A 23,223-nucleotide genomic window follows, 5' to 3' on the forward strand; every position below is an offset into this window, starting at 1 on the left:
AAGAGAAGATGTGCTACTCGTCTAGCTTGACGGCGTAGGAAATATCGCCTGGGTTACCACAACGACTTCTGATTGGCTGAGCGGTTGAACACCCTGAGAGCCAATTGGCCGACGCGGCTGCTCGTCCCCGGCCGCCCCGCCCACGCATCGCCTAGCTGCGGCAGACGATCTTTGGCGCGCCTAACATGCGCGCAACTCTTGGAGGAGGGAAAAAAATGGCAGCTGGCGATTAGCAGACAAACATCTTCTTCAACATTCTTCCATCGGACACACGGACCCTGGTAAGTTGCTGGTGCGCGCCGAAGCGCGACGAGTGCGACGCCGAGTCACGGAGAGCGGAAGGCGGGCTCTATTGTGATCGATAACGGCGAGGAGGACTTAAAGCTAGCTTTCTGGTTAGCAAGAGCGGCTCACTTGTCAACACTGGGCTCCGGCTATCACCTGGAACACTATGGCGTAGTCGCACTCTTGTCAACACCGGGCTGCGTCTATCACCTGGAACACTATGGCGTAATCGCACACGTCACCAATATTCGTATTTATTGATTATTTCTCCCAGACAGGAGATGAAACGAACACAACGTTAGCTCTTCCAATAGTTAGGACTTTACATTGCAAAATATACGGTCTTAATAATCCCATTATTACATAACCTTTAGCATTATTATTATTATTATTAATTATTTCCAGCTGACAAAATGTTGCGTTCACTTCCCTAGCGAGAAGTGTGTTAAAGTGAACACGCCCACTTGTACAATAATAATAATATTACTTATTATAATACGCGAGCATTGTATTCTTGCATTTATGTGGTGGAATAATAATTATAATTAAGCAACTTAATTTAATTAGCTTTTGGATCCTTTTGTACAATCGTATTCATACAAAGATGAAGTATAAAGTTCAAATTGCACGCAGGAAAGTTGTTTTGTTCGCATATAAATAAAGTTGCCATTTTTCACACTACTCTAATAAGTTGCAATTTTCCCTTTTTTTGGATTTGTACATAATTACTGTACGGAGTGGTACACGGACGTAGGGAGAAGTACAGAGCGCCAATAAACCTTAAAGGCACTGCCTTTGTGTGCCGGCCCAATCACATAATATCTACAGCTTTTCACACACACAAGTGAATGCAAGGCATACTTGGTCAACAGCCATACAGGTCACACTGAGGGTGGGCGTATAAACAACTTTAACACTGTTACAAATATGCGCCACACTGAACCCACACCAAACAAGAATGACAACCACATTTCGGGAGAACATCTGCACCGTAACACAACATAAACACAACAGAACAAATACCCAGAACCCCTTGCAGCACTAACTCTTCCGGGACGCTACAATATACACCCCCTGCTAATATACAATATCGGCAAAAAAGCCATTATCGGACAACTCTTGTTGAGACATTTTTCAAGATGGCTGACATCACTTCTTCAAGAAAGTACGAGATTGTGTGAGCTGCTGCCTCACCTTGACTTATACAATCATCTTATATAAAATGCTTTTCTCATGTAGAGCAGTGCTTAATACTTCAATAATGTGTTTTTCAATACTAAATACTGCTATCATATGTGTATATATTGCATCTGCCCATGTACGCAAGTTGTATTTGCGGAAAAAAAGGGTCCGACACCAATAAAATAAAATTAAAAGCCCATACTGACAAATGTCAAAACGCCAAATTGGTCACTAAAAAAGGTTAGCGTTACAGAATTCCAGAAATTTGAGAATTTCCAGGAAAACTAGAATTTGGTTTGGAACTTGGGAACGTGTTAGTTTGAATTAGAGATGTCCGATAATGGCTTTTTTGCCGATATTACGATATTGTCCAACTCTTAATTAACGATTCCGATTTCAACCGATACCGATATATACAGTCGTGGAATTAACACATTATTATGCCTAATTTAGTTGTGATGCCCCGCTGGATGCATTAAACAATGTAACAAGGTTTTCCAAAATAAATCAACTCAAGTTATGGGAAAAAAATGCCAACATGGCACTGCCATATTTATTATTGAAGTCACAAAGTGCATTGAGGAGGTTGAGGTGGGGGGGGGGGGGTGTATATTGTAGCGTCCCGGAAGAGTTAGTGCTGCAAGGGGTTCTGGGCATTTGTTCTGTTGTATTTATGTTGTGTTACGGTGCGGATGTTCTCCCGAAATGTGTTTGTCATTCTTGTTTGGTGTGGGTTCACAGTGTGGCACATATTTGTAACAGTGTTAAAGTTGTTTATACGGCCACCCTCAGTGTGACCTGTATGGCTGTTGACCAAGTATGCCTTGCATTCTCTTGTGTGTGTGAAGAGCCGTAGATATTACGTGATTGGGCCGGCACGCTAAGGCAGTGCCTTTAAGGTTTATTGGCGCTCTGTACTTCTCCCTACGTCCGTGTACCACTCCGTACAGCGGCGTTTTAAAAAGTCATACATTTTACTTTTTGAAACCGATATCGATAATTTCCGATATTACATTTTAAAGCATTTATCGGCCGATAATATCGGCAGTCCGATATTATCGAACATCTCTATACATAATTTAAAGTCACTTTAGCCTACGGCAAGTTCAAAACTGCAACAATATTCTCCGAACTAGAAAATTCTCGCAGATATTTGGATGGGCCTGCTATCTGTCCCGTGGACCCCTGGCCGAGGGGGCCTTGAAAGGCGCCGTGCTTTTAAGATGGCGCCGAGTGTCTGAATCCGTGAGTTTTAGGAGTGACCGTACAAAACGAGCTATAGAGCTAGCCTAAAACATTAGCGTGCGTACATTAAAATGTAACACTTAGCATGTGTGCTAGCGATGGCAGTTAGCATGTCTCACATATCAAGTAACACGACTGTAAGGTGCATGGCTGCGAAAGTAAAGAAAAAAGTGAAAAAAACAGCAAAAAATAAGTTATCATGCTAATATTAGCATACTAACGTTTGCATGCTAACAGTTAACAAGTGTCACGTACCAAGTTATTTGACTCTGGGGTAATCGGAAGCAAATTTAGCTGAAAAAATATGTTTATGTTAGCATGCAAGCAAGCTAACGTTAGCATGCTATCAGTTAGCTTGTGTCGAAAGTAAACACGTGTGTGAACAAAATGAGACGTTATGTAAGCACCGAGCTACGTGAAAGTATGGCTGAGCTACAAGAGGAGGTAATCTTCTCTTTTTGGCGTTTGTCTCAGAGTAATTGTCCATTAAAAGGGTATGTACCCATTCAATTGGCCCATTTTTTATTTGTGAATAGCGTCACCATGGCAACACGAAATGTTGCCAGTGGGCGCGAGTGAGATCTTTCCGATGGTATAACATATGTGGGGGTTCGTTGGCCGATCCGTCTCGTATTAATCGGAAGAGAAACGTAAAACTTCTTTTGGAATGAAGTCAATTTCAAATGAATTTTAATAATGTCATTTTACAAAAATAATTCCGATAATATAGTCAGAATATTGCATGAAAAAGTCTCACTTTACAAAAAATATAGTTCAAATAAAACATCATGATGAGAATTAAGTTGTAATAACACGGGAAATATTGTTTTCATTTTATAAAAAATTTTTTAACAACATAAAGTAGTAATATTACAAAAATAAAGTCGGACTACTGCAAGAAAAAAGTTTCAAACTGTTTTAAAAGTTCTCACTTTATAAAAAATGTAAAAGATCATAATAAGATTTAAGTTGTAATAGCACAGGAAGTATTGTAAAATAGTTCTGAAATTAATAATTTTATTAAAAAACAAAACTAATTTTACCAAAATAAAGTTGTAATTTTACAAAAATAAAGTCAGACTATTGCAAGAAAAAGTTTTAAACAGTTTTAAAAGTTCTCACTTAAAAAAAAAAAGTAAAACGTCTTAATAAAAATTAGGTTGTAATAACATAGGAAGTATCGTAAAAAAGTTCTGAAAGTTATAATTTTGTAAAAACGACTGTAATTTTACCAAAATAAAGTTGTAATGTTACAAAAATAAAGTCGGACTATTGCAAAAAAAAGTTTAACAGTTTTAAAAGTTCTCACTTAAAAAAAAGAAGTAAAACATCTTAATAAAAATTAGGTTGTAATAGCATAGGAAGTATTGTAAAATAGTTCTGAAAATTATAATTTTGTAAAAGCAACTGTAATTTTACCAAAATAAAGTTGTAATATTACAAAAATGAAGTCGGACTTTTGCAAAAAAAAGTTTTAAAAGTTCTCAATTTATAAAAAAGATCATAATAAGAGTTAAGCTGTGAAATCTCAGAAAGTATTGTAAAATAGTTCTGAAAGTTATAATTTTGTAAAAACAACTGTAATTTTACCAAAAAAAGTAGTAATGTTACAAAAAGAAAGTCAGAATATTGCAAAATAAAAGTTTAAAACAGTTTTAAAAGTTCTCATTTTGTAAAAAATAAAAAAAAATAAAAAATAAGAATTGGGTTGCAATATCACAGGAAGTATTGTAAAATAGTTCTGAAAGTTATAATTTTGTAAAAACAACTTTAATTTTACCAAAATAAAGTTGTAATATTACTAAAATAAAGTCACAATATTGCAAGAATTTTTTTTTAAATCGTTTTAAAAGTTTTTATTTTGTAATAAATGTAAAAGATCATAATAAGAGTTAAAGGCCTACTGAAATGAATTTTTTTTATTTAAACGGGGATAGCAGATCTATTCTATGTGTCATACTTGATCATTTCGCGATATTGCCATATTTTTGCTGAAAGGATTTAGTATAGAACAACGACGATAAAGATTGCAACTTTTGGTATCTGATAAAAAAAAGGCTTGCACCTACCGGAAGTAGCGTGACGTAGTCAGTTGAACATATACGCAAAGTTCCCTATTGTTTACAATGATGGCCGCATGAAGTGAGAGAGATTCGGACTGAGAAAGCGACAATTTCCCCATTAATTTGAGCGAGGATGAAAGATTTGTGGATGAGTAAAGTGCAAGTGAAGGACTAGTGGGGAGTTGAAGCTATTCAGATAGGGAAGATGCTGTGAGAGCCGGGGGTGACCTGATATTCAGCTGGGAATGACTACAACAGTAAATAAACACAAGACATATATATACTCTATTAGCCACAACACAACCAGGCTTATATTTAATATGCCACAAATTAATCCTGCATAAAAACACCTGCGTGTTTGTTATGCTAGCTCCTAGCTCCTCTGCTAGCTCCTAGCTCCATAGAACACGCCAATACAATTCAAACACCTGATCAACACACACAATCACTCAGCCCAAAAGACCGTTTACCTAACCCAAGGTTCATAAAGCTTATATATTTTTAAAAAGTTACGTACGTGACGCGCACATACGGTCAAGTTATCGAATGTTTAGCAGCCAAGGCTGCATACTCACGGTACCTGATATTCAGCTGGGAATGACTACAACAGTAAATAAACACAAGACATATATATATACTCTATTAGCCACAACACAACCAGGCTTATATTTAATATGCCACAAATTAATCCTGCATAATAACACCTGCGTGTTTGTTATGCTAGCTCCTAGCTCCTCTGCTAGCTCCTAGCTCCATAGAACACGCCAATACAATTCAAACACCCGATCAACACACACAATCACTCAGCCCAAAAGACCGTTCACCTAACCCAAGGTTCATAAAGCTTATATATTTTTAAAAAGTTACGTACGTGACGCGCACGTACGGTACGGTACGTGTTATGCTAGCTCCTAGCTCCTCTGCTAGCTCCTAGCTCCATAGAACACGCCAATACAATTCAAACACATGATCAACACACACAATCACTCAGCCCAAAAGACCGTTCACCTAACCCAAGGTTCATAAAGCTTATATATTTAAAAAAAGTTACGTACATACGCAAAAAAAAGCCAAAGCTGCATACTCACAGTAGCACGTCTGCGTCTTTGTCATCCAAATCAAAGTAATCCTGGTAAGAGTCTGTGTTGTCCCAGTTCTCTACAGGCGTCTGTGTATCCAAATCAAAAGTCCTCCTGGTTAGAGTCTCTGTTATCCGAGTTCTTCCATCTTGACTGCATCTTTCGGGAATGTAAACAAAGAAGCGCCGGCTGTGTACTGTTGTGGCTGACTACGTTCGAAAAATACGTCCATTTCGCACCGACAACTTTCTTCTTTGCTTGCTCGGCTTCCTTCTCCATAATGCAATGAACATGATTGAAACAGATTCACGAACACAGATGTCCAGAATACTGTGGAATTATGAAATGAAAACAGAGCTTTTTCGTATCGGCTTCAATGTGGAAGGCATACCCGTGTTCGTCGGGCTACGTCACACGCATACGTCATCCTCAGAGGCGTTTCGAACCGGAAGTTTAGCGGCAAATTTAAAATGTCACTTTATAAGTTAACCCGGCCGTATTGGCATGTGTTATAATGTTAAGATTTCATCATTGATATATAAACTATCAGACTGCGTGGTCGGTAGTAGTGGGTTTCAGTAGGCCTTTAAGTTGTGAAATCACAGGAAGTATTGTAAAATAGTTCTGAAAGTTATAATTTTATAAAAACTGTAATTTTACCAAAATAAAGTTGTAATATTAAAAAAATTAAGTCTGAATACTGCAAGAAAAAGTTTTAAACAGTTTTAAAAGTTCTCACTTTATTAAAAATGTAAAGGATCATATTAAAAGTTAAGCTTTGAAATCACAGGAAGTATTGTAAAATTGTTCTGAAAGTTATAATTTTGTAAAAACTGTAATTTGACCAAAATAAGGTTGTAATATTACAAAAATAAAGTCGGAATATTAAAAAAAAGAAGTTTTAAACTGTTTTAAAAGTTCTTATTTTGTAAAAAAAAAACAAATGTAAAAGATCATAATAAGAATTAGGTTGCAATATCACAGGAAGTATTGTAAAATAGTTCTGAAAGTTATATTAGATTTCTTTTGTAAAATATTGAAGTATTCTTTGTGAAATATTGAAGTATTTTGTGAAATATTCTTTTGTGAATTATTGAAGTATTTTGTGAAATATTGAAGTATTCTTTTGTGAACTAGTGAAGTATTCTTTTGTGAAATAGTGAAGTATTCTTTGTGAAATAGTGAAGTATTCTCTTGTGAAATATTGAAGTATTCTCTTGTGAAATATTGAAGTATTGTTTTGTGAAATATTGAAGCATTCTTTGTGAAATATTGAAGTATTCTTTTGTGAAATATTGAAGTATTCTTTTGTAAAATATTGAAGTATTCTTTTGCGAAATATTAAAGCATTCTTTGAAATAATGAAGCATTCTTTGTGAAATATTGAAGCATTCTTTTGTGAAATATTGAAGTATTCTTTGTGAAATATTGAAGTATTCTTTTAAAAAATATTAAGAATTATTTTGTGAAATATTGACGTATTCTTTTGTGAAATATTGAAGTATTCTTTTGTGAAATATTGAAGCGTTCTTTGTGAAATATTGAAGTGTTCTTTTGTGAAATATTGAAGTATTCTTTTGTGAAATATTGAAGTATTCTTTGTGAAATATTGAAGTATTCTTTGTGAAATATTGAAGTATTCTTTTGTGAAATATTAAAGCATTCTTTGTGAAACATTGAAGTATTCTTTGTGAAATATTGAAATATTCTTTGTGAAATATAGAAGTATTCTTTTGTGAAATATTGAAGAATTATTTTGTGAAATATTGAAGTATTCTTTTGTGAAATATTGAAGTATTCTTTTGTAAAATATTGAAGTATTCTTTGTGAAATATTAAAGAATTATTTTGTGAAATATTGAAGCATTCTTTGGGAAATATTGAAGTATTCTTTTGTGAAATATTGAAGTATTCTTTTGTAAAATATTGAAGTATTCTTTTGCGAAATATTAAAGCATTCTTTGTGAAATAATGAAGCCTTCTTTGTGAAATATTGAAGCATTCTTTTGTGAAATATTGAAGTATTCTTTGTGAAATATTGAAGTATTCTTTTGTGAAATATTGAAGTATTCTTTTGTGAAATATTGACGTATTCTTTTGTGAAATATTGAAGCATTCTTTTGTTAAGTATTGAAGTATTCTTTTGTGAAATATTGAAGTATTCTTTTGTAAAATATTGAAGTATTTTGTGAAATATTAAAGCATTTTTTGTGAAATATTGAAGTATTCTTTGTGAAATATTGAAGTATTCTTTTGTGAAATATTGAAGTATTCTTTGTGAAATATTGAAGTATTCTTTTGTTAAGTATTGAAGTATTCTTTTGTAAAATATTGAAGTATTCTTTTGTGAAATATTGAAGTATTCTTTTGTAAAATATTGAAGTATTCTTTTGTGAAATATTAAAGCATTCTTTGTGAAATATTGAAGTATTCTTTGTGAAATATTGAAGTATTCTTTTGTGAAATATTGAAGTATTCTTTTGTTAAGTATTGAAGTATTTTTTTGTGAAATATTAAAGCATTCTTTGTGAAATATTGAAGTATTCTTTGTGAAATATTGAAGTATTCTTTTGTGAAATATTGAAGAATTATTTTGTGAAATATTGAAGAATTATTTTGTGAAATATTGAAGTATTCTTTTGTGAAATATTGAAGTATTCTTTGTGAAATATTGAAGTATTCTTTTGTGAAATATTGAAGTATCCTTTTGTTAAGTATTGAAATATTCTTTTGTGAAATATTAAAGGATTCTTTGTGAAATATTGAAGTATTCTTTGTGAAATATTGAAATATTCTTTGTGAAATATAGAAGTATTCTTTTGTGAAATATTGAAGAATTATTTTGTGAAATATTGAAGTATTCTTTTGTGAAATATTGAAGTATTCTTTTGTAAAATATTGAAGTATTCTTTGTGAAATATTGAATAATTATTTTGTGAAATATTGAAGCATTCTTTGGGAAATATTGAAGTATTCTTTTGTGAAATATTGAAGTATTCTTTTGTAAAATATTGAAGTATTCTTTTGCGAAATATTAAAGCATTCTTTGTGAAATAATGAAGTATTCTTTGTGAAATATTGAAGTATTCTTTTGTGAAATATTGAAGCATTCTTTTGTGAAATATTGAAGTATTATTTTGTGAAATATTGAAGTATTCTTTGTGAAATATTGAAGTATTCTTTTGTGAAATATTGAAGAATTATTTTGTGAAATATTGACGTATTCTTTTGTGAAATATTGAAGCATTCTTTTAAGTATTGAAGTATTCTTTTGTGAAATATTGAAGTATTCTTTTGTAAAATATTGAAATATTCTTTTGTGAAATATTAAAGCATTTTCTGTGAAATATTGAAGTATTCTTTGTGAAATATTGAAGTATTCTTTTGTGAAATATTGAAGTATTCTTTGTGAAATATTGAAGTATTCTTTTGTTAAGTATTGAAGTATTCTTTTGTAAAATATTGAAGTATTCTTTTGTGAAATATTGAAGTATTCTTTTGTAAAATATTGAAGTATTCTTTTGTGAAATATTAAAGCATTCTTTGTGAAATATTGAATTATTCTTTGTGAAATATTGAAGCATTCTTTTGTTAAATATTGAAGTATTCTTTGCGAAATATTAAAGTATTCTTTGTAAAATATTGAAGTATTCTTTTGTGAAATATTAAAGCATTCTTTGTGAAATATTGAAGTATTCTTTGTGAAATATTGAAGCATTCTTTTGTTAAGTATTGAAGTATTCTTTTGTGAAATATTGAAGTATTCTTTTGTGAAATATTAAAGCATTCTTTGTGAAATATTGAAGTATTCTTTGTGAAATATTGAAGTATTCTTTTGTGAAATATTGAAGCATTCTTTGTGAAATATTGAAGTGTTCTTTGTAAAATATTGAAGTACGGTATTCTTTTGTGAAATATTGAAGCGTTCTTTGTGAAATATTGAAGTGTTCTTTTGTGAAGTATTGAAGTATTATTTTGTGAAATATTAAAGTATTCTTTTGTGAAATATTGAAGTTGTACACTGAAATATTATTGTTTTGTGAAATATTGAAGTTGTACACTGAAATATTGAAGTATTCTTTTGTGAAATATTGAAGCATTCTTTGTGAAATATTGAAGTATTCTTTTGTGAAATATTGAAGTATTCTTTTGTAAAATATTGAAGTATTCTTTTGTGAAATATTGAAGTATTCTTTTGTAAAATATTGAAGTATTCTTTTGTGAAATATTAAAGCATTCTTTGTGAAATATTGAAGTATTCTTTGTGAAATATTGAAGCATTCTTTTGTTAAGTATTGAAGTATTCTTTTGTGAAATATTGAAGTATTCTTTTGTGAAATATTAAAGCATTCTTTGTGAAATATTGAAGTATTCTTTGTGAAATATTGAAGTATTCTTTTGTGAAATATTGAAGCATTCTTTGTGAAATATTGAAGTGTTCTTTGTAAAATATTGAAGTACGGTATTCTTTTGTGAAATATTGAAGCGTTCTTTGTGAAATATTGAAGTGTTCTTTTGTGAAGTATTGAAGTATTATTTTGTGAAATATTAAAGTATTCTTTTGTGAAATATTGAAGTTGTACACTGAAATATTATTGTTTTGTGAAATATTGAAGTTGTACACTGAAATATTGAAGTATTCTTTTGTGAAATATTGAAGCATTCTTTGTGAAATATTGAAGTATTCTTTTGTGAAATATTGAAGTATTCTTTTGTAAAATATTGAAGTATTCTTTTGTGAAATATTAAAGCATTCTTTGTGAAATATTAAAGCATTCTTTGTGAAATATTGAAGCATTCTTTGTGAAATATTGAAGTATTCTTTTGTAAAATATTGAAGTATTCTTTTGTGAAATATTGAAGCATTCTTTGTGAAATATTGAAGTGTTGTTTTGTTAAGTATTGAAGTATTCTTTTGTGAAATATTGAAGTATTCTTTTGTGAAATATTGAAGTTGTACACTGAAATATTAAAGTATTGTTTTGTGAAATATTGAAGTTGTACACTGAAATATTGAAGCATTCTTTTGTGAAATATTGAAGTATTCTTTTGTGAAATATTGAAGTATTCTTTTGTAAAATATTGATGTATTCTTTGTGAAATATTGAAGTATTCTTTTGTAAAATATTGATGTATTCTTTGTGAAGTATTGAAGTATTGTTTTATGAAATATTGAAGTATTGTTTTATGAAATATTGAAGTATTCTTTTATAAAATATTGAAGTATTTTGTGAAATATTGAAGTATTTTGTGAAATATTGAAGTTGTACACTGAAATATTGTATTGTTTTGTGAGATATTGATGTATTCTTTTGTGAAATACTGAAGTATTGTTTTTTGAAATATTGAAGTATTCCTTTATGAAATGTTGAAGTATTCTTTTGTGAAATGTTGAAGTATTTTTTTGTGAAATGTTGAAGTATTCTTTTGTAAAGTATTGAAGTATTCTTTTGTGATCTGTCTCTCTGAGGAAGACGTGTCAAGTTGAGCATCAAACGTCCATCACCAGGCATCATGGGAAAAACACTCCTTAAAGGTACAGTACACGGTTTATTTACTAGTACTTGGAAGAATATGTAGGATGTACAGTCTGGTCTGTTTGTGCTTTTAGATCAAAGGGAGGGCAAAAAGGACAAAGCAGAAGTAACCAAAGGTAAACCACTATACTCTCACAAATACTACACACAAATATTCACATGAATACTCTCACAAATACTACACACAAATACTGTAACACATTCTACACAAATACTCTCACAAATACGACACACATACTCACATAAATACTCTCACAAATACTACACACAAATACTCACAAATACTATACAGAAATACTCACATAAATACTACACACAAATACACACACTCTCACAAATATTACACATAAATACTCCCAGAAATATACAAATACTCACATAAGCACTTCCACAACTACTGCACATATACTCACATAAACACTCTCAAAAATACTACATACAAATACTCACATAAATGCTACACACAAATACTCACATTAATACTCCCACAAATATATAGATACTCTCACAAATACAATACACAAATACTAAAAATTAATGCTCATATAAACATACTGTCACAAATACTACACACAGTCACACAAATACTCTCACAAATACTACACATAAATACTGACATACATACTTTGACAAACACTACACACAAATAGATACAAACAAAATACACAAATACTCACATAAATACTCTCACAAATACACAAACACTCACAAATACTCTGACAAATACTATACAGAAATACTCTCACATATACTCACATAAATACTCCCACAGATACTACACACATACACACATTAAAATTCTCACAAATACACAAATACCCTCACAAATACAATACAGAAATACTCACATAAATACTCTCACAAATTCACAAAAACTATACAGAAATACTCACATTAATACTCACAAATACTCACATACTCTCACAAATGCTACACACACATACTCTCACAAATACTACACCCAAATACTTACATAATTACTCTCACAAATACTACACACAGTCTCACAAATACTACACAAAAATACTCACATACATACTTTCACAAATACTACCCACAAATATTCACATAAATACTCTCACAAATACACCACACAAATACTCTTTCATAAATACTATCACAAAGACTACACATAAATACTGAGGTAAATACACACGAGAGTACTGATGTCGTCCTTAGAAACTCATTCTTCTAGTACAGTGGAGGTAATGACCAACACAGTAGGCCTAAGTATAAATTACAAACAAGGCAGCGTATTTCATATTTTTGGCCAGTGTAACATGACACAGTTTGAACAGTAACACTGACTTGGAATAAAACCCTCTACTTAAATAAAGACAATGAATTGTTGGATCAACATTGTAAACCAAATAGTTTATGTAGTATAATGTACTTCCTCAGAGTCCTTCACTTGGGAAGAATATCTTAAAGAGACGTCGTCCACGCCGGCGCCACCCAGCTGCTTTCGTCAGGTACGACCTTCCGACATAATGACCCATTGTGTGTATGGAGCGTAACCACGGAAACCCAACAATGTCGTCAAATACGTCCGCAGGCCACAGTTCCGCCCTCCAACGACTTCAAAGTGGGCATGAAAGTGGAAGCCCACGACCCGCGCAACGCCACCTCCGTGTGCATCGCCAGCGTGATGGGCCTGACGGGGGTGCGCCTGCGACTGCGCCTGGACGGCAGCGACAACAGCAACGACTTCTGGCGCCTGGTGGACTCCTCCGACATCCAGCCTATCGGCACCTGCGAGAAGAACGGAGACATGCTGCAACCGCCGCTGGGTAAGGGAGGGGTCCGGGGAAATCGAACGGTGCCATAATGTGTCACGGCTCACGTAAACGATCACTCCAGCAGCACTGAGAGCGGACTCGGACAAATTCCCGCTAAGTTCACGTTGCGATTTTCCACAGCGACAAAGCAAGTAGAGAACGCCCCAGCGTAAAGTAAGGCTGCACTAGCTTGATGCTAATTTACATTGGATTTGCCATAGACTGGCTACTATTAGCATTTGACGTGGCCATTTCAACACTTCCAAATTTAGCAGTGAAAACTACCACTAAGCTCAATGTTACATTTAAACAGCTGCTGTGTCATTGGCACCATACTTACAGTACAAACACTTTGTAGGGCGCAACATAACACATTCAGCTTCATAGAAAAAAGCTACTTCCCAGTTAGACAAGGCACCATACATGTACTATACAATACTGCCATCTAGTGTCTTGGAAGTGCAACTGCATAAGAAGATATAACAACTGGACATCGGTTATCATAAAGAGCTCATTCTTAAATGTTACATACAAATATATAACAAAGTTTATCAACACACACAAAAGTACAGAAAATTGGTATCGTTGAGTACCAGTATTGATGCCCTTGTACGGGGAATTGGCACCGTATTGGTTCACATGTGAACAGTACACATTCCTTATCACGCTATGCTAACATTAGCTTCCAACCACAAACTATGTATTCATGTATTCTATTACTGTGAGGACGATAAAGTAATAAATGGCATGAATAAGAAGTAATTTATATATATATATATACATATATATATTAGGGCTGCAACTAACGATTAATTTGATAACCGATTAATCTGTCGATTATTACTTCGATTAATAATCGGATAAAAGAGAAACTACATTTCTATCCTATCCAGTATTTTATTGAAAAAAACCAGCATACTGGTTTGATTATTGTTTCTCAGCTCAATCTGCTCAAAGGAAGGTCAGTTTTGTAGCTTCTGTAACAAGCTAAACTGTCTTCAGATGTGTGAACATGATTGCACAAGGGTTTTCTAATCATCAATTAGCCTTCTGAGCCAATGAGCAAACACATTGTACCATTAGAACACTGGAGTGATAGTTGCTGGAAATGGGCCTCTATACACCTATGTAGATATTGCACCAAAAACCAGACATTTGCAGCTAGAATAGTCATTTACCACATTAGCAATGTATAGAGTGTATTTCTTTAAAGTTAAGACTAGTTTAAAGTTATCTCTATTGAAAATTACAGTGCTTTTCCTTCAAAAATAAGGACATTTCAATGTGACCCCAAACTTTTGAACGATAGTGTGTATGTATGTATGTATATATATATATATATATATATATATATATATATATATATATATATATATATATATATATATATATATATATATATATATATATATATATATATAAAATAGATGTATATATATATATATAAAATAGATGACATGAAGTAACATAAATAGAATACACACTCTAAAAACTGCTGGGTAAGGACCAAACCAACGCTGAGTTAATTTAACCCAGCTAAATGGGTTACTTATTCAACCAAAACGCTGGGTAATTTTTACTGCAATGCTGGGTTACTTCTAACAAATAAATGGGTTATAACCGTCATAAGGCAGAGGTCAGTATTGCAACTTTTAGTTTTTGTAGCTGTTTAAATGACATTTATGGAACAAATGGTGATTAACAACTGCACTTTGACGGACTGGCACCAGCTTGCTAGCGTAAATGATAACATGAAAACAAGAGACATTGAGGTCTCAAACAACATAGCCCAATGTGAAGTGATTTGTGAATTATATTTATATAGTGAAGTGAAGGGAATTATATTTATATAGCACTTTTCTCTAGTGACTCAAAGCGCTTTACATAGTGAAACCCGATATCTAAGTTACATTTAAACCAGTGTGGGTGGCACTGGGAGCAGGTGGGTAAAGTGTCTTGCCCAAGGACAAAACGGCAGTGACTAGGATGGCGGAAGCGGGGATCGAAACTGGAACCCTCAAGTTGCTGGCACGGCCACTCTACCAACCGAGCTATACCGCCCCGATTTAAACACATTACTGTGTGAGCAACTAAAACATGATTTGTGTACATTGACCCTGTAACAGGTCAAAACTAGATGGATCCTGGATAAAAGCTCATGATTCAAGAAGGAAAGGATAAATATTGCCTTGTTTTCCTCCAGGATTTCGCATGAACGCCTCATCGTGGCCCATGTTCCTCCTGAGAACCTTGAACGGAGCGGAGATGGCTCCAGGGACAGCCTTCAAAAAGGTTCCGTTGTTTTGCCATCGCCTCACAGGCTTCACGGCCACGCCATGACATCATTGTCCCTTCCAGGAGCCCCCCGGACCCCCCCAGAACCACTTCAAGCCGGGCATGAAGCTGGAGGCCGTGGACAAGAAGAACCCGCACCTCATCTGCCCCGCCACCATCGGCGAGGTGAAGGGCGAGGAAGTCTTCGTCACGTTCGACGGCTGGAGGGGCGCCTTCGACTACTGGTGCAAGTACGACTCGCGGGACATCTTCCCCGTGGGCTGGTGCTCGCTGACCAAGCACAGCCTGCAGACCCCCGGCAACAGTGGTAAGTGCGTCCACTAGAGGGCCTTGTTGTCACAATGCATTCTGGGACGCCAGTTTGCCAGACAAAGTCAAACATCACAGTTTGAGCAGTGTTTTGACGAGAGATCAACCCAAATGGCTTTTTTCAAGACCGATACTGACACCGATTATTAGTAGTCAGCAGTGTTGGGTTAGTTACAAAAAACCAGTAACTCAGTTACTAACTCAGTTACTTACACCAAAAAGTAATGCGTTACTGTGAAAAGTAACTATTTAAGGCTCCCATTAATGCCCTTTTAGCCTTCATTTCAGTACTGTTATTGCACTGGAGAATGATACAGTGTGTTGATCAACTTGACATGCATTTGCATCACTGAACTCTGCTAAGCAATGTGGTCTACATACAACACACAAAGTAGGAGTGTAACGGTACGTGTATTCATATCGAACCGTTTCGGTACGGGGGTTCCGGTTCGGTTCAGAGGTGTACCGAACAAGTTTCCACACGGACACATTAAGTAGCGTAACGCTCGTTGTGTAAACAATGCACACCGAGGCACAACACACGGCATGCTAACAGCTAACGGGCTAGGATAGAGTGACCATACGTCCTCTTTTCACCGGACATGTCCTCTTTTGCGGAACTGTCAGGGCGGAGTTTCTTAAATGCCTCGAATGTCCGGCATTTTGAGTTAGGGTTGCGTGTATTTTCAATGTACGTTCAGGGTTAAGAAGGGGTTAAAAACAAAACAAATTGTGCGTGCAGCAGCATTGGTGAGGGAGGGGCAGAGACAGAGAGAGCGAGAGAGTTATGATAAACGTGCATGCGTCGCCAGGCTCTGCTTTTTATCCATAGATTTATCACATTTCATATTTTATTATCTATAGCAGGGGTGTCCAAAGTGGGCCCCGGAGGCCATTTGCGGCCCACAGCTAATGTTTTAAAGGCCCACGGCACATTCTAAAAATACTATTAAAATAAACAAAAACTTAACAAAAGTGAAATAAAAAAGCTTAAAAGGTTAAATGTAATTTAGAGAAAGTTGCAATGTTGACTAATAAAACAAAGTTGTTTTTTTTCTTTCAAACCGTCATTGCTCTAAACTAGAGATGATAAATGCGTTAAAATGTAATATGGGAAATTATCGGTATCGTTTTTTTTATTATCAGTATCGGCTTTTTTTTTATTTTAATTTTTTTTTTTTTTATTAAATCCACATAAAAAACACAAGATACACTTACAATTAGTGCACCAACCCAAAAAACCTCCCTCCCCCATTTACACTCATTCACACAAAAGGGTTGTTTCTTTCTGTTATTAATATTCTGGTTCCTACATTATATATCAATACAGTCTGCAAGGGATACAGTCCGTAAGCACACATGATTGTGCGTGCTGCTGGTCCACTAATAATACTAACCTTTAACAGTTAATTTTACTAATTTTCATTAATTACTAGTTTCTATGTAACTGTTTTTATATTGTTTTACTTTCTTTTTTATTCAAGAAAATGTTTTTAATTTATTTATCTTATTTTATTTGATTCATTTTTTTTAAAAGTACCTTATCTTCACCATACCTGGTTGTCCAAATTAGGCATAATAATAGGTATATATCGGTTGATATCGGTATCGGTAATTAAAGAGTTGGACAATATCGGCATATCGGATTTCGGCAAAAAGCCATTATCGGACATCCCTACTCTAAACATAATATTGAATCAAAATCAATGTTATTATGAATTATTGATCTATCCAAGGTTCTGATTACTTCACATCAAATATTCCACTAAGAAAAATATTTTTGGTGGAAGATTTTGCAAATTTGGTAAATAAATAACCCCAAAATTTATATTTTGTTGTTTTCTTACTGTACCAAAAATGAACCGAACCGCGACCTCTAAACCGAGGTACGTACCGAACCGAAATTTTTGTGTACCGTTATACCCCTAACACAAAAAGACAAAGCTATGTTTCAAAGGGCCAATTTATTTCGGGCCAGAACAAATTGACAAAACTATTTTAAATAGCTGCAGAAGTCTAGAATGAAAGAGCAACCCCGCCCACCTCAACCTCCTCATGCTCTCTCAGGGAGAGCATGTCCCAAAAATAATGCACTTTGTGACTTCAATAATAAATATGGCAGTGCCATGTTGGCATTTTTTTTCCATAACTTGAGTTGATTGACACCAATTAAAAAAAAAAAAAAAAAGAGCCTATACTGACAAATGTCAAAATGCCAAATTGGTCACTAAAAAAGGTTAGTGTTACAGAATTCCAGGAATTTGAGAATTTCCAGGAAAACTAGAATTTGTTTTGGAACTTGGGAAAGTGTTAGTTTGAATGTCCAAGATGAGTGTTAATGTTGGAATGGTTTGAATAGGTTGAAAAATGTGGGAATTGTGGAATTTAGAAAAATGTCCCTGTCATTTCAAAGGAAACTAGGTGTAGTTGCATATATTATTATTTTTTTAAACTATTTTGAGTACGGCTGCTATCAGAGATAAAGCCATAAATTAGCCGCACCGTTTTACAAGCCGCAGGGTTCAAAGTGTATGATAAAAGTAACGGCTTATAGTCTGGAAGAAGTTGTGCTGAGTGATTTGTTGGCGTACCACTAGATGGAGCCTTCATTTTACCAGGTCTTTTTCTGGATATATGCCACAGTAATGGCCTAATATCGCAGCGTGAGACGTTGACATGTGCCGTCTTTCTGTCACAGTCACGCTGCCCAAGAACGTGCCAGTTGTGTCTCCGTCGTCACCCTCCAAGCCCAGCAGGCGGTCCCTGCAGGCCCCCTACAGACTCCCCAACCCGCTGCCCCAGCTGCCCGTCAGGAAGGGCGTACGGGGTCGCCGGCCCAAGAGCGAGACCCTGGCCCTCCTCAAAGCCGTAGCCGAGGCGGCGGCGGCGGCGGCCCAAGGCGACGCCCAGCCGGTGCCTCGGCCGCACAAAAAGAGGGGCCCCAAACCAGGAAGCAAGGTGAGAGCACGTGGTCTTTGGCGGGGATCCATCCTTAATCCTGACCTGTGTCTGCAGAGAAAGCCCAAGGTTCTCCTAAGGTCGTCGCATCCAGTCCAGGTCCCACGCGGGATCCCCGCCAGCTCGCCGTCTGCCGTCTCAACAGGTGCAGGTGGAGTCCGCTCCCGGCGACCATGCCCCCCGTCTCACCTTGCCTTCCCTGTCTCAGTGTGCGTCTACGTGGACAAGCGCGGGAGCTGCGGCCCGCACTTGGACCGCAAGCAAGTGCAGCATCTGCCGGACCACTTCGGCCCGGGGCCCGCCAACGCCGTACTGCAGCAGGCGGTCCAGTCCTGCTTGGACTGCGCCTACCAGCCCAAGGTCCTGCTGGGCGCCCTGCACACGCACTCGGGGGGCGGCGAGGTGGTCAGAGGTACGCTCTTCGCCGTGGCACACGCCAACACGAGTCCGCTTTCTGACGTGTTCTTGCTTGGGCCCAGTGAGGACCGACGGGGGGGTCCGCCTGGTCAAACTCCCCTCCGCCGCCAGCGCCGCCTTCGTGCTGCGCTTCTTGGAGACCGTGTGTCGTCACCTGCAGTGTGACAACCTGTTCAGCAGCCAGCCCTGCAGCCATTACGACCACTACCACAGGACCAAGTCAGGTAAAAACACTGCCAATCCATTCACTAACACAGTGTGGCTGTAGGTAACCCCCTGCAGTATGATCTGGCTCTGCATGCGCTGCAAAATGTTGCTTTTTTGTGTATTCTAAGTAGGAAAGAAACACTAGTAAGAGGTGGCTTTCTGTTTGTTGTGTATTCTAAATAGGAAAGTAACACTAGTAAGAAGCGGCTTTCTCTTTGTATGCATATTCTAAATAGGAAAGAAACGCTAGTAAGATGTGGCTCTCTTTTTTTTTGTGTATTCTAAATAGGAAAGAAACACTAGTAAGGGGTGGCTCTCTTTTTTTTGTGTATTCTAAATAGGAAAGAAACACTAGTAGTAAGAAGCGTCTTTCTCTTTGTATGCATATTCTAAATAGGAAAGAAACGCTAGTAAGGGGTGGCTTTCTCTTTTTTTGTGTATTCTAAATAGGAAAGAAACACTTGTAAGAAGCGGCTTTCTCTTTGTATGCATATTCTAAATAGGAAAGAAACGCTAGTAAGGGGTGGCTCTTTTTTTTGCATATTCTAAATAGGAAAGAAACGCTATAGGAGGTGGCTTTCTTTTTTTTGTGTATTCTAAATAGGAAAGAAACACTAGTAGTAAGAAGCGGATTTCTCTTTGTATGCATATTCTAAATAGGAAACAAACGCTAGTAAGGGGTAGCTTTCTCTTTTTTGTGTATTCTAAATAGGAAAGAAACACTAGTAAAAGGCGGCTTTCTCTTTGTATGCATATTCTAAATAGGAAAGAAACGCTAGTAAGAGGCGGCTTTCTCTTTTTTGTGTATTCTAAATAGGAAAGAAAGACTAGTAAGAGGTGGCTTTCTCTTTTTTTGTGTATTCTACATAGGAAAGAAACACTAGTAAGAGGGGGCTTTCTCTTTTTTTGTGTATTCTTAATAGGAAAGGAACACTAGTAAGAGGCGGCTCTTTTTTTGCATATTCTAAATAGGAATGAAACGCTATAGGAGGTGGCTTTCTCTTTTTTTGTGTATTCTAAATAGGAAAGAAACACTAGTAAGAGGGGGCTTTCTCTTTTTTTGTGTATTCTAAATAGGGAAGAAACACTAGTAAGAGGCGGCTTTCTCTTTTGTGTATTCTAAATAGGAAAGAAACACTAGTAAGAGGTGGCTTCCTCTCTTTTTGTGTATTCTAAATAGGAAAGAAACACTAGTAAGATGTGGCTCTCTTTTTTTTGTGTATTCTAAATAGGAAAGAAACACTAGTAGTAAGAAGCGTCTTTCTCTTTGTATGCATATTCTAAATAGGAAAGAAACGCTAGTAAGGGGTGGCTTTCTCTTTTTTGTGTATTCTAAATAGGAAAGAAAGACTAGTAAGAGGTGGCTTTCTCTTTTTTTGTGTATTCTACATAGGAAAGAAACACTAGTAAGAGGGGGCTTTCTCTTTTTTTGTGTATTCTAAATAGGAAAGGAACACTAGTAAGAGGCGGCTCTTTTTTTGCATATTCTAAATAGGAATGAAACGCTATAGGAGGTGGCTTTCTCTTTTTTTGTGTATTCTAAATAGGAAAGAAACACTAGTAAGAGGGGGCTTTCTCTCTTTTTGTGTATTCTAAATAGGAAAGAAACACTAGTAAGAGGCGGCTTTCTCTTTTGTGTATTCTAAATAGGAAAGAAAGACTAGTAAAAGGTGGCTTTCTCTTTTTTTGTGTACTCTAAATAGGAAAGAAACACTAGTAAGAGGGGGCTTTCTCTTTTGTGTATTCTAAATAGGAAAGAAACACTAGTAAGAGGTGGCTTTCTCTCTTTTTGTGTATTCTAAATAGGAAAGAAACACTAGTAAGAGGCGGCTTTCTCTTTTTTTGTGTATTCTAAATAGGAAAGAAAGACTAGTAAAAGGTGGCTTTCTCTTTTTTTGTGTACTCTAAATAGGAAAGAAACACTAGTAAGAGGGGGCTTTCTCTTTTTTTGTGTATTCTAAATAGGAAAGAAACACTAGTAAAAGGCGGCTTTCTCTTTGTATGCATATTCTAAATAGGAAAGAAACGCTAGTAAGAGGCGGCTTTCTCTTTTTTGTGTATTCTAAATAGGAAAGAAAGACTAGTAAGAGGTGGCTTTCTCTTTTTTTGTGTATTCTACATAGGAAAGAAACACTAGTAAGAGGGGGCTTTCTCTTTTTTTGTGTATTCTAAATAGGAAAGAAACACTAGTAAGAGGCGGCTCTTTTTTTGCATATTCTAAATAGGAATGAAACGCTATAGGAGGTGGCTTTCTCTTTTTTTGTGTATTCTAAATAGGAAAGAAACACTAGTAAGAGGGGGCTTTCTCTTTTTTTGTGTATTCTAAATAGGGAAGAAACACTAGTAAGAGGCGGCTTTCTCTTTTGTGTATTCTAAATAGGAAAGAAACACTAGTAAGAGGTGGCTTTCTCTCTTTTTGTGTATTCTAAATAGGAAAGAAACACTAGTAAGAGGCGGCTTTCTCTTTTGTGTATTCTAAATAGGAAAGAAAGACTAGTAAAAGGTGGATTTCTCTTTTTTTGTGTACTCTAAATAGGAAAGAAACACTAGTAAGAGGGGGCTTTCTCTTTTTTTGTGTATTCTAAATAGGGAAGAAACACTAGTAAGAGGCGGCTTTCTCTTTTGTGTATTCTAAATAGGAAAGAAACACTAGTAAGAGGTGGCTTTCTCTTTTTTGTGTGTATTCTAAATAGAAAATAAACACTAGTAAGAGGCGGATTTCTCTTTTTTGTGTATTCTAAATAGGAAAGAAACACTAGTAAGAGGCGGCTTTCTCTTTGTTGTGTATTCTAAATAGAAAAGAAACACTAGTAAGAGGCGGCTCTCTTTTTTTGTGTATTGTAATAGGAAAGAAACACTAGTAATAGGCGGCTTTCTCTTTGTAAGCATATTCTAAATAGGAAAGAAACGCTCGTAAGAGATGGCTTTCTCTTTGTTTGTGTATTCTAATAAGAAAGAAACACTAGTAAGAGGCGGATTTTTCTTTTTTTGCATATTCTAAATAGTAAAGAAACACTAGTAAGAGGTGGCTCTCTCTTTTTTATGTATTCTAAATAGAAAAGAAACAATAGTAAGAGGCGGATTTTCTTTTTTTTGCATATTCTAAATAGGAAAGAAACACTAGTAAGAGTTGGCTCTTTTTTTGCGTATTCTAAATAGGAAAGAAACACTAGTAAAAGTTGGCTCTTTTTTTGCATATTCTAAATAGGAAAGAAACGCTATAGGAGGTGGCTTTCTCTTTTTTTGTGTATTCTAAATAGGAAAACACTAGTAAGAGGCAGATTTCTCTTTTTTGTGTATTCTAGATAGGAAAGAAACACTAGTAAGAGGCGGATTTCTCTTTTTTGTGTATTCTAAATAGGACAGAAACACTAATAAGAGGCGGCTTTCTCTTTTTTTGTGTATTCTAAATAGAAAAGAAACACTAGTAAGAGGCAGATTTCTCTTTTTTGTGTATTCTACATAGGAAAGAAACACTAGTAAGAGGCGGCTTTGTCTTTTTTTGTGTATTCTAGATAGGAAGAAACACTAGTAAGAGGCGGCTTTCTCTTTTTGTGTGTATTCTAAATAGGAAAGAAACACTAGTAAGAGGCGGCTTTCTCTTTTTTGTGTATTCTAAATAGGACAGAAACAATAATAAGAGGCGGCTTTCTCTTTTTTGTGTATTCTAAATAGGAAACAAATGCTAGTAAGAATCTTTTTTTATGTATTCTAAATAGAAAATAAACATTAGTAAGAGGCGGCTTTCTCTTTTCTGTGTGTATTCTAAATATGAAAGAAACACTAGTAAGAGGCGGCTTTCTCTCATTTTGTGTATTCTAAATAGGAAAGAAACACTAGTAAGAGGCGGCTTTCTCTCTTTTTTGTGT

General features: G+C 35.3%; 2 protein-coding genes across 5 annotated transcripts in view; one reads left to right on the plus strand and one right to left on the minus strand.

Annotated features, from left to right (window-relative positions):
- The window catches only part of LOC133644568 (cyclin-dependent kinase-like 5), a 125,314-nt gene that overhangs the window by 95,158 nt on the left and 6,933 nt on the right, over window positions 1-23,223 (minus strand). The window lies entirely within an intron of this gene.
- The window catches only part of LOC133644569 (sex comb on midleg-like protein 2), a 37,707-nt gene continuing 14,647 nt past the window's right edge, over window positions 164-23,223 (plus strand). The window contains exons 1-11 of one of the 4 annotated variants that reach the window (XM_062039157.1): window positions 164-281; window positions 11,328-11,389; window positions 11,465-11,506; window positions 12,792-12,862; window positions 12,946-13,180; window positions 15,372-15,460; window positions 15,527-15,770; window positions 18,471-18,730; window positions 18,788-18,875; window positions 18,939-19,142; window positions 19,210-19,371. In XM_062039157.1, coding sequence (XP_061895141.1) covers window positions 11,368-11,389; window positions 11,465-11,506; window positions 12,792-12,862; window positions 12,946-13,180; window positions 15,372-15,460; window positions 15,527-15,770; window positions 18,471-18,730; window positions 18,788-18,875; window positions 18,939-19,142; window positions 19,210-19,371 — 1,417 coding nt within the window. In that variant the 5' untranslated portion in view covers window positions 164-281; window positions 11,328-11,367. Of the gene's footprint in view, window positions 282-11,323; window positions 11,390-11,464; window positions 11,507-12,791; window positions 12,863-12,945; window positions 13,181-15,371; window positions 15,461-15,526; window positions 15,771-18,470; window positions 19,143-19,209; window positions 19,372-23,223 lie in introns of all 4 variants that reach the window. The other 3 variants (XM_062039156.1, XM_062039154.1, XM_062039155.1) reach the window with 3 other exon arrangements.

Source organism: Entelurus aequoreus, linkage group LG27 (genome assembly GCF_033978785.1).
Source record: "Entelurus aequoreus isolate RoL-2023_Sb linkage group LG27, RoL_Eaeq_v1.1, whole genome shotgun sequence".
Taxonomy (NCBI): Eukaryota; Metazoa; Chordata; class Actinopteri; order Syngnathiformes; family Syngnathidae; genus Entelurus; species Entelurus aequoreus.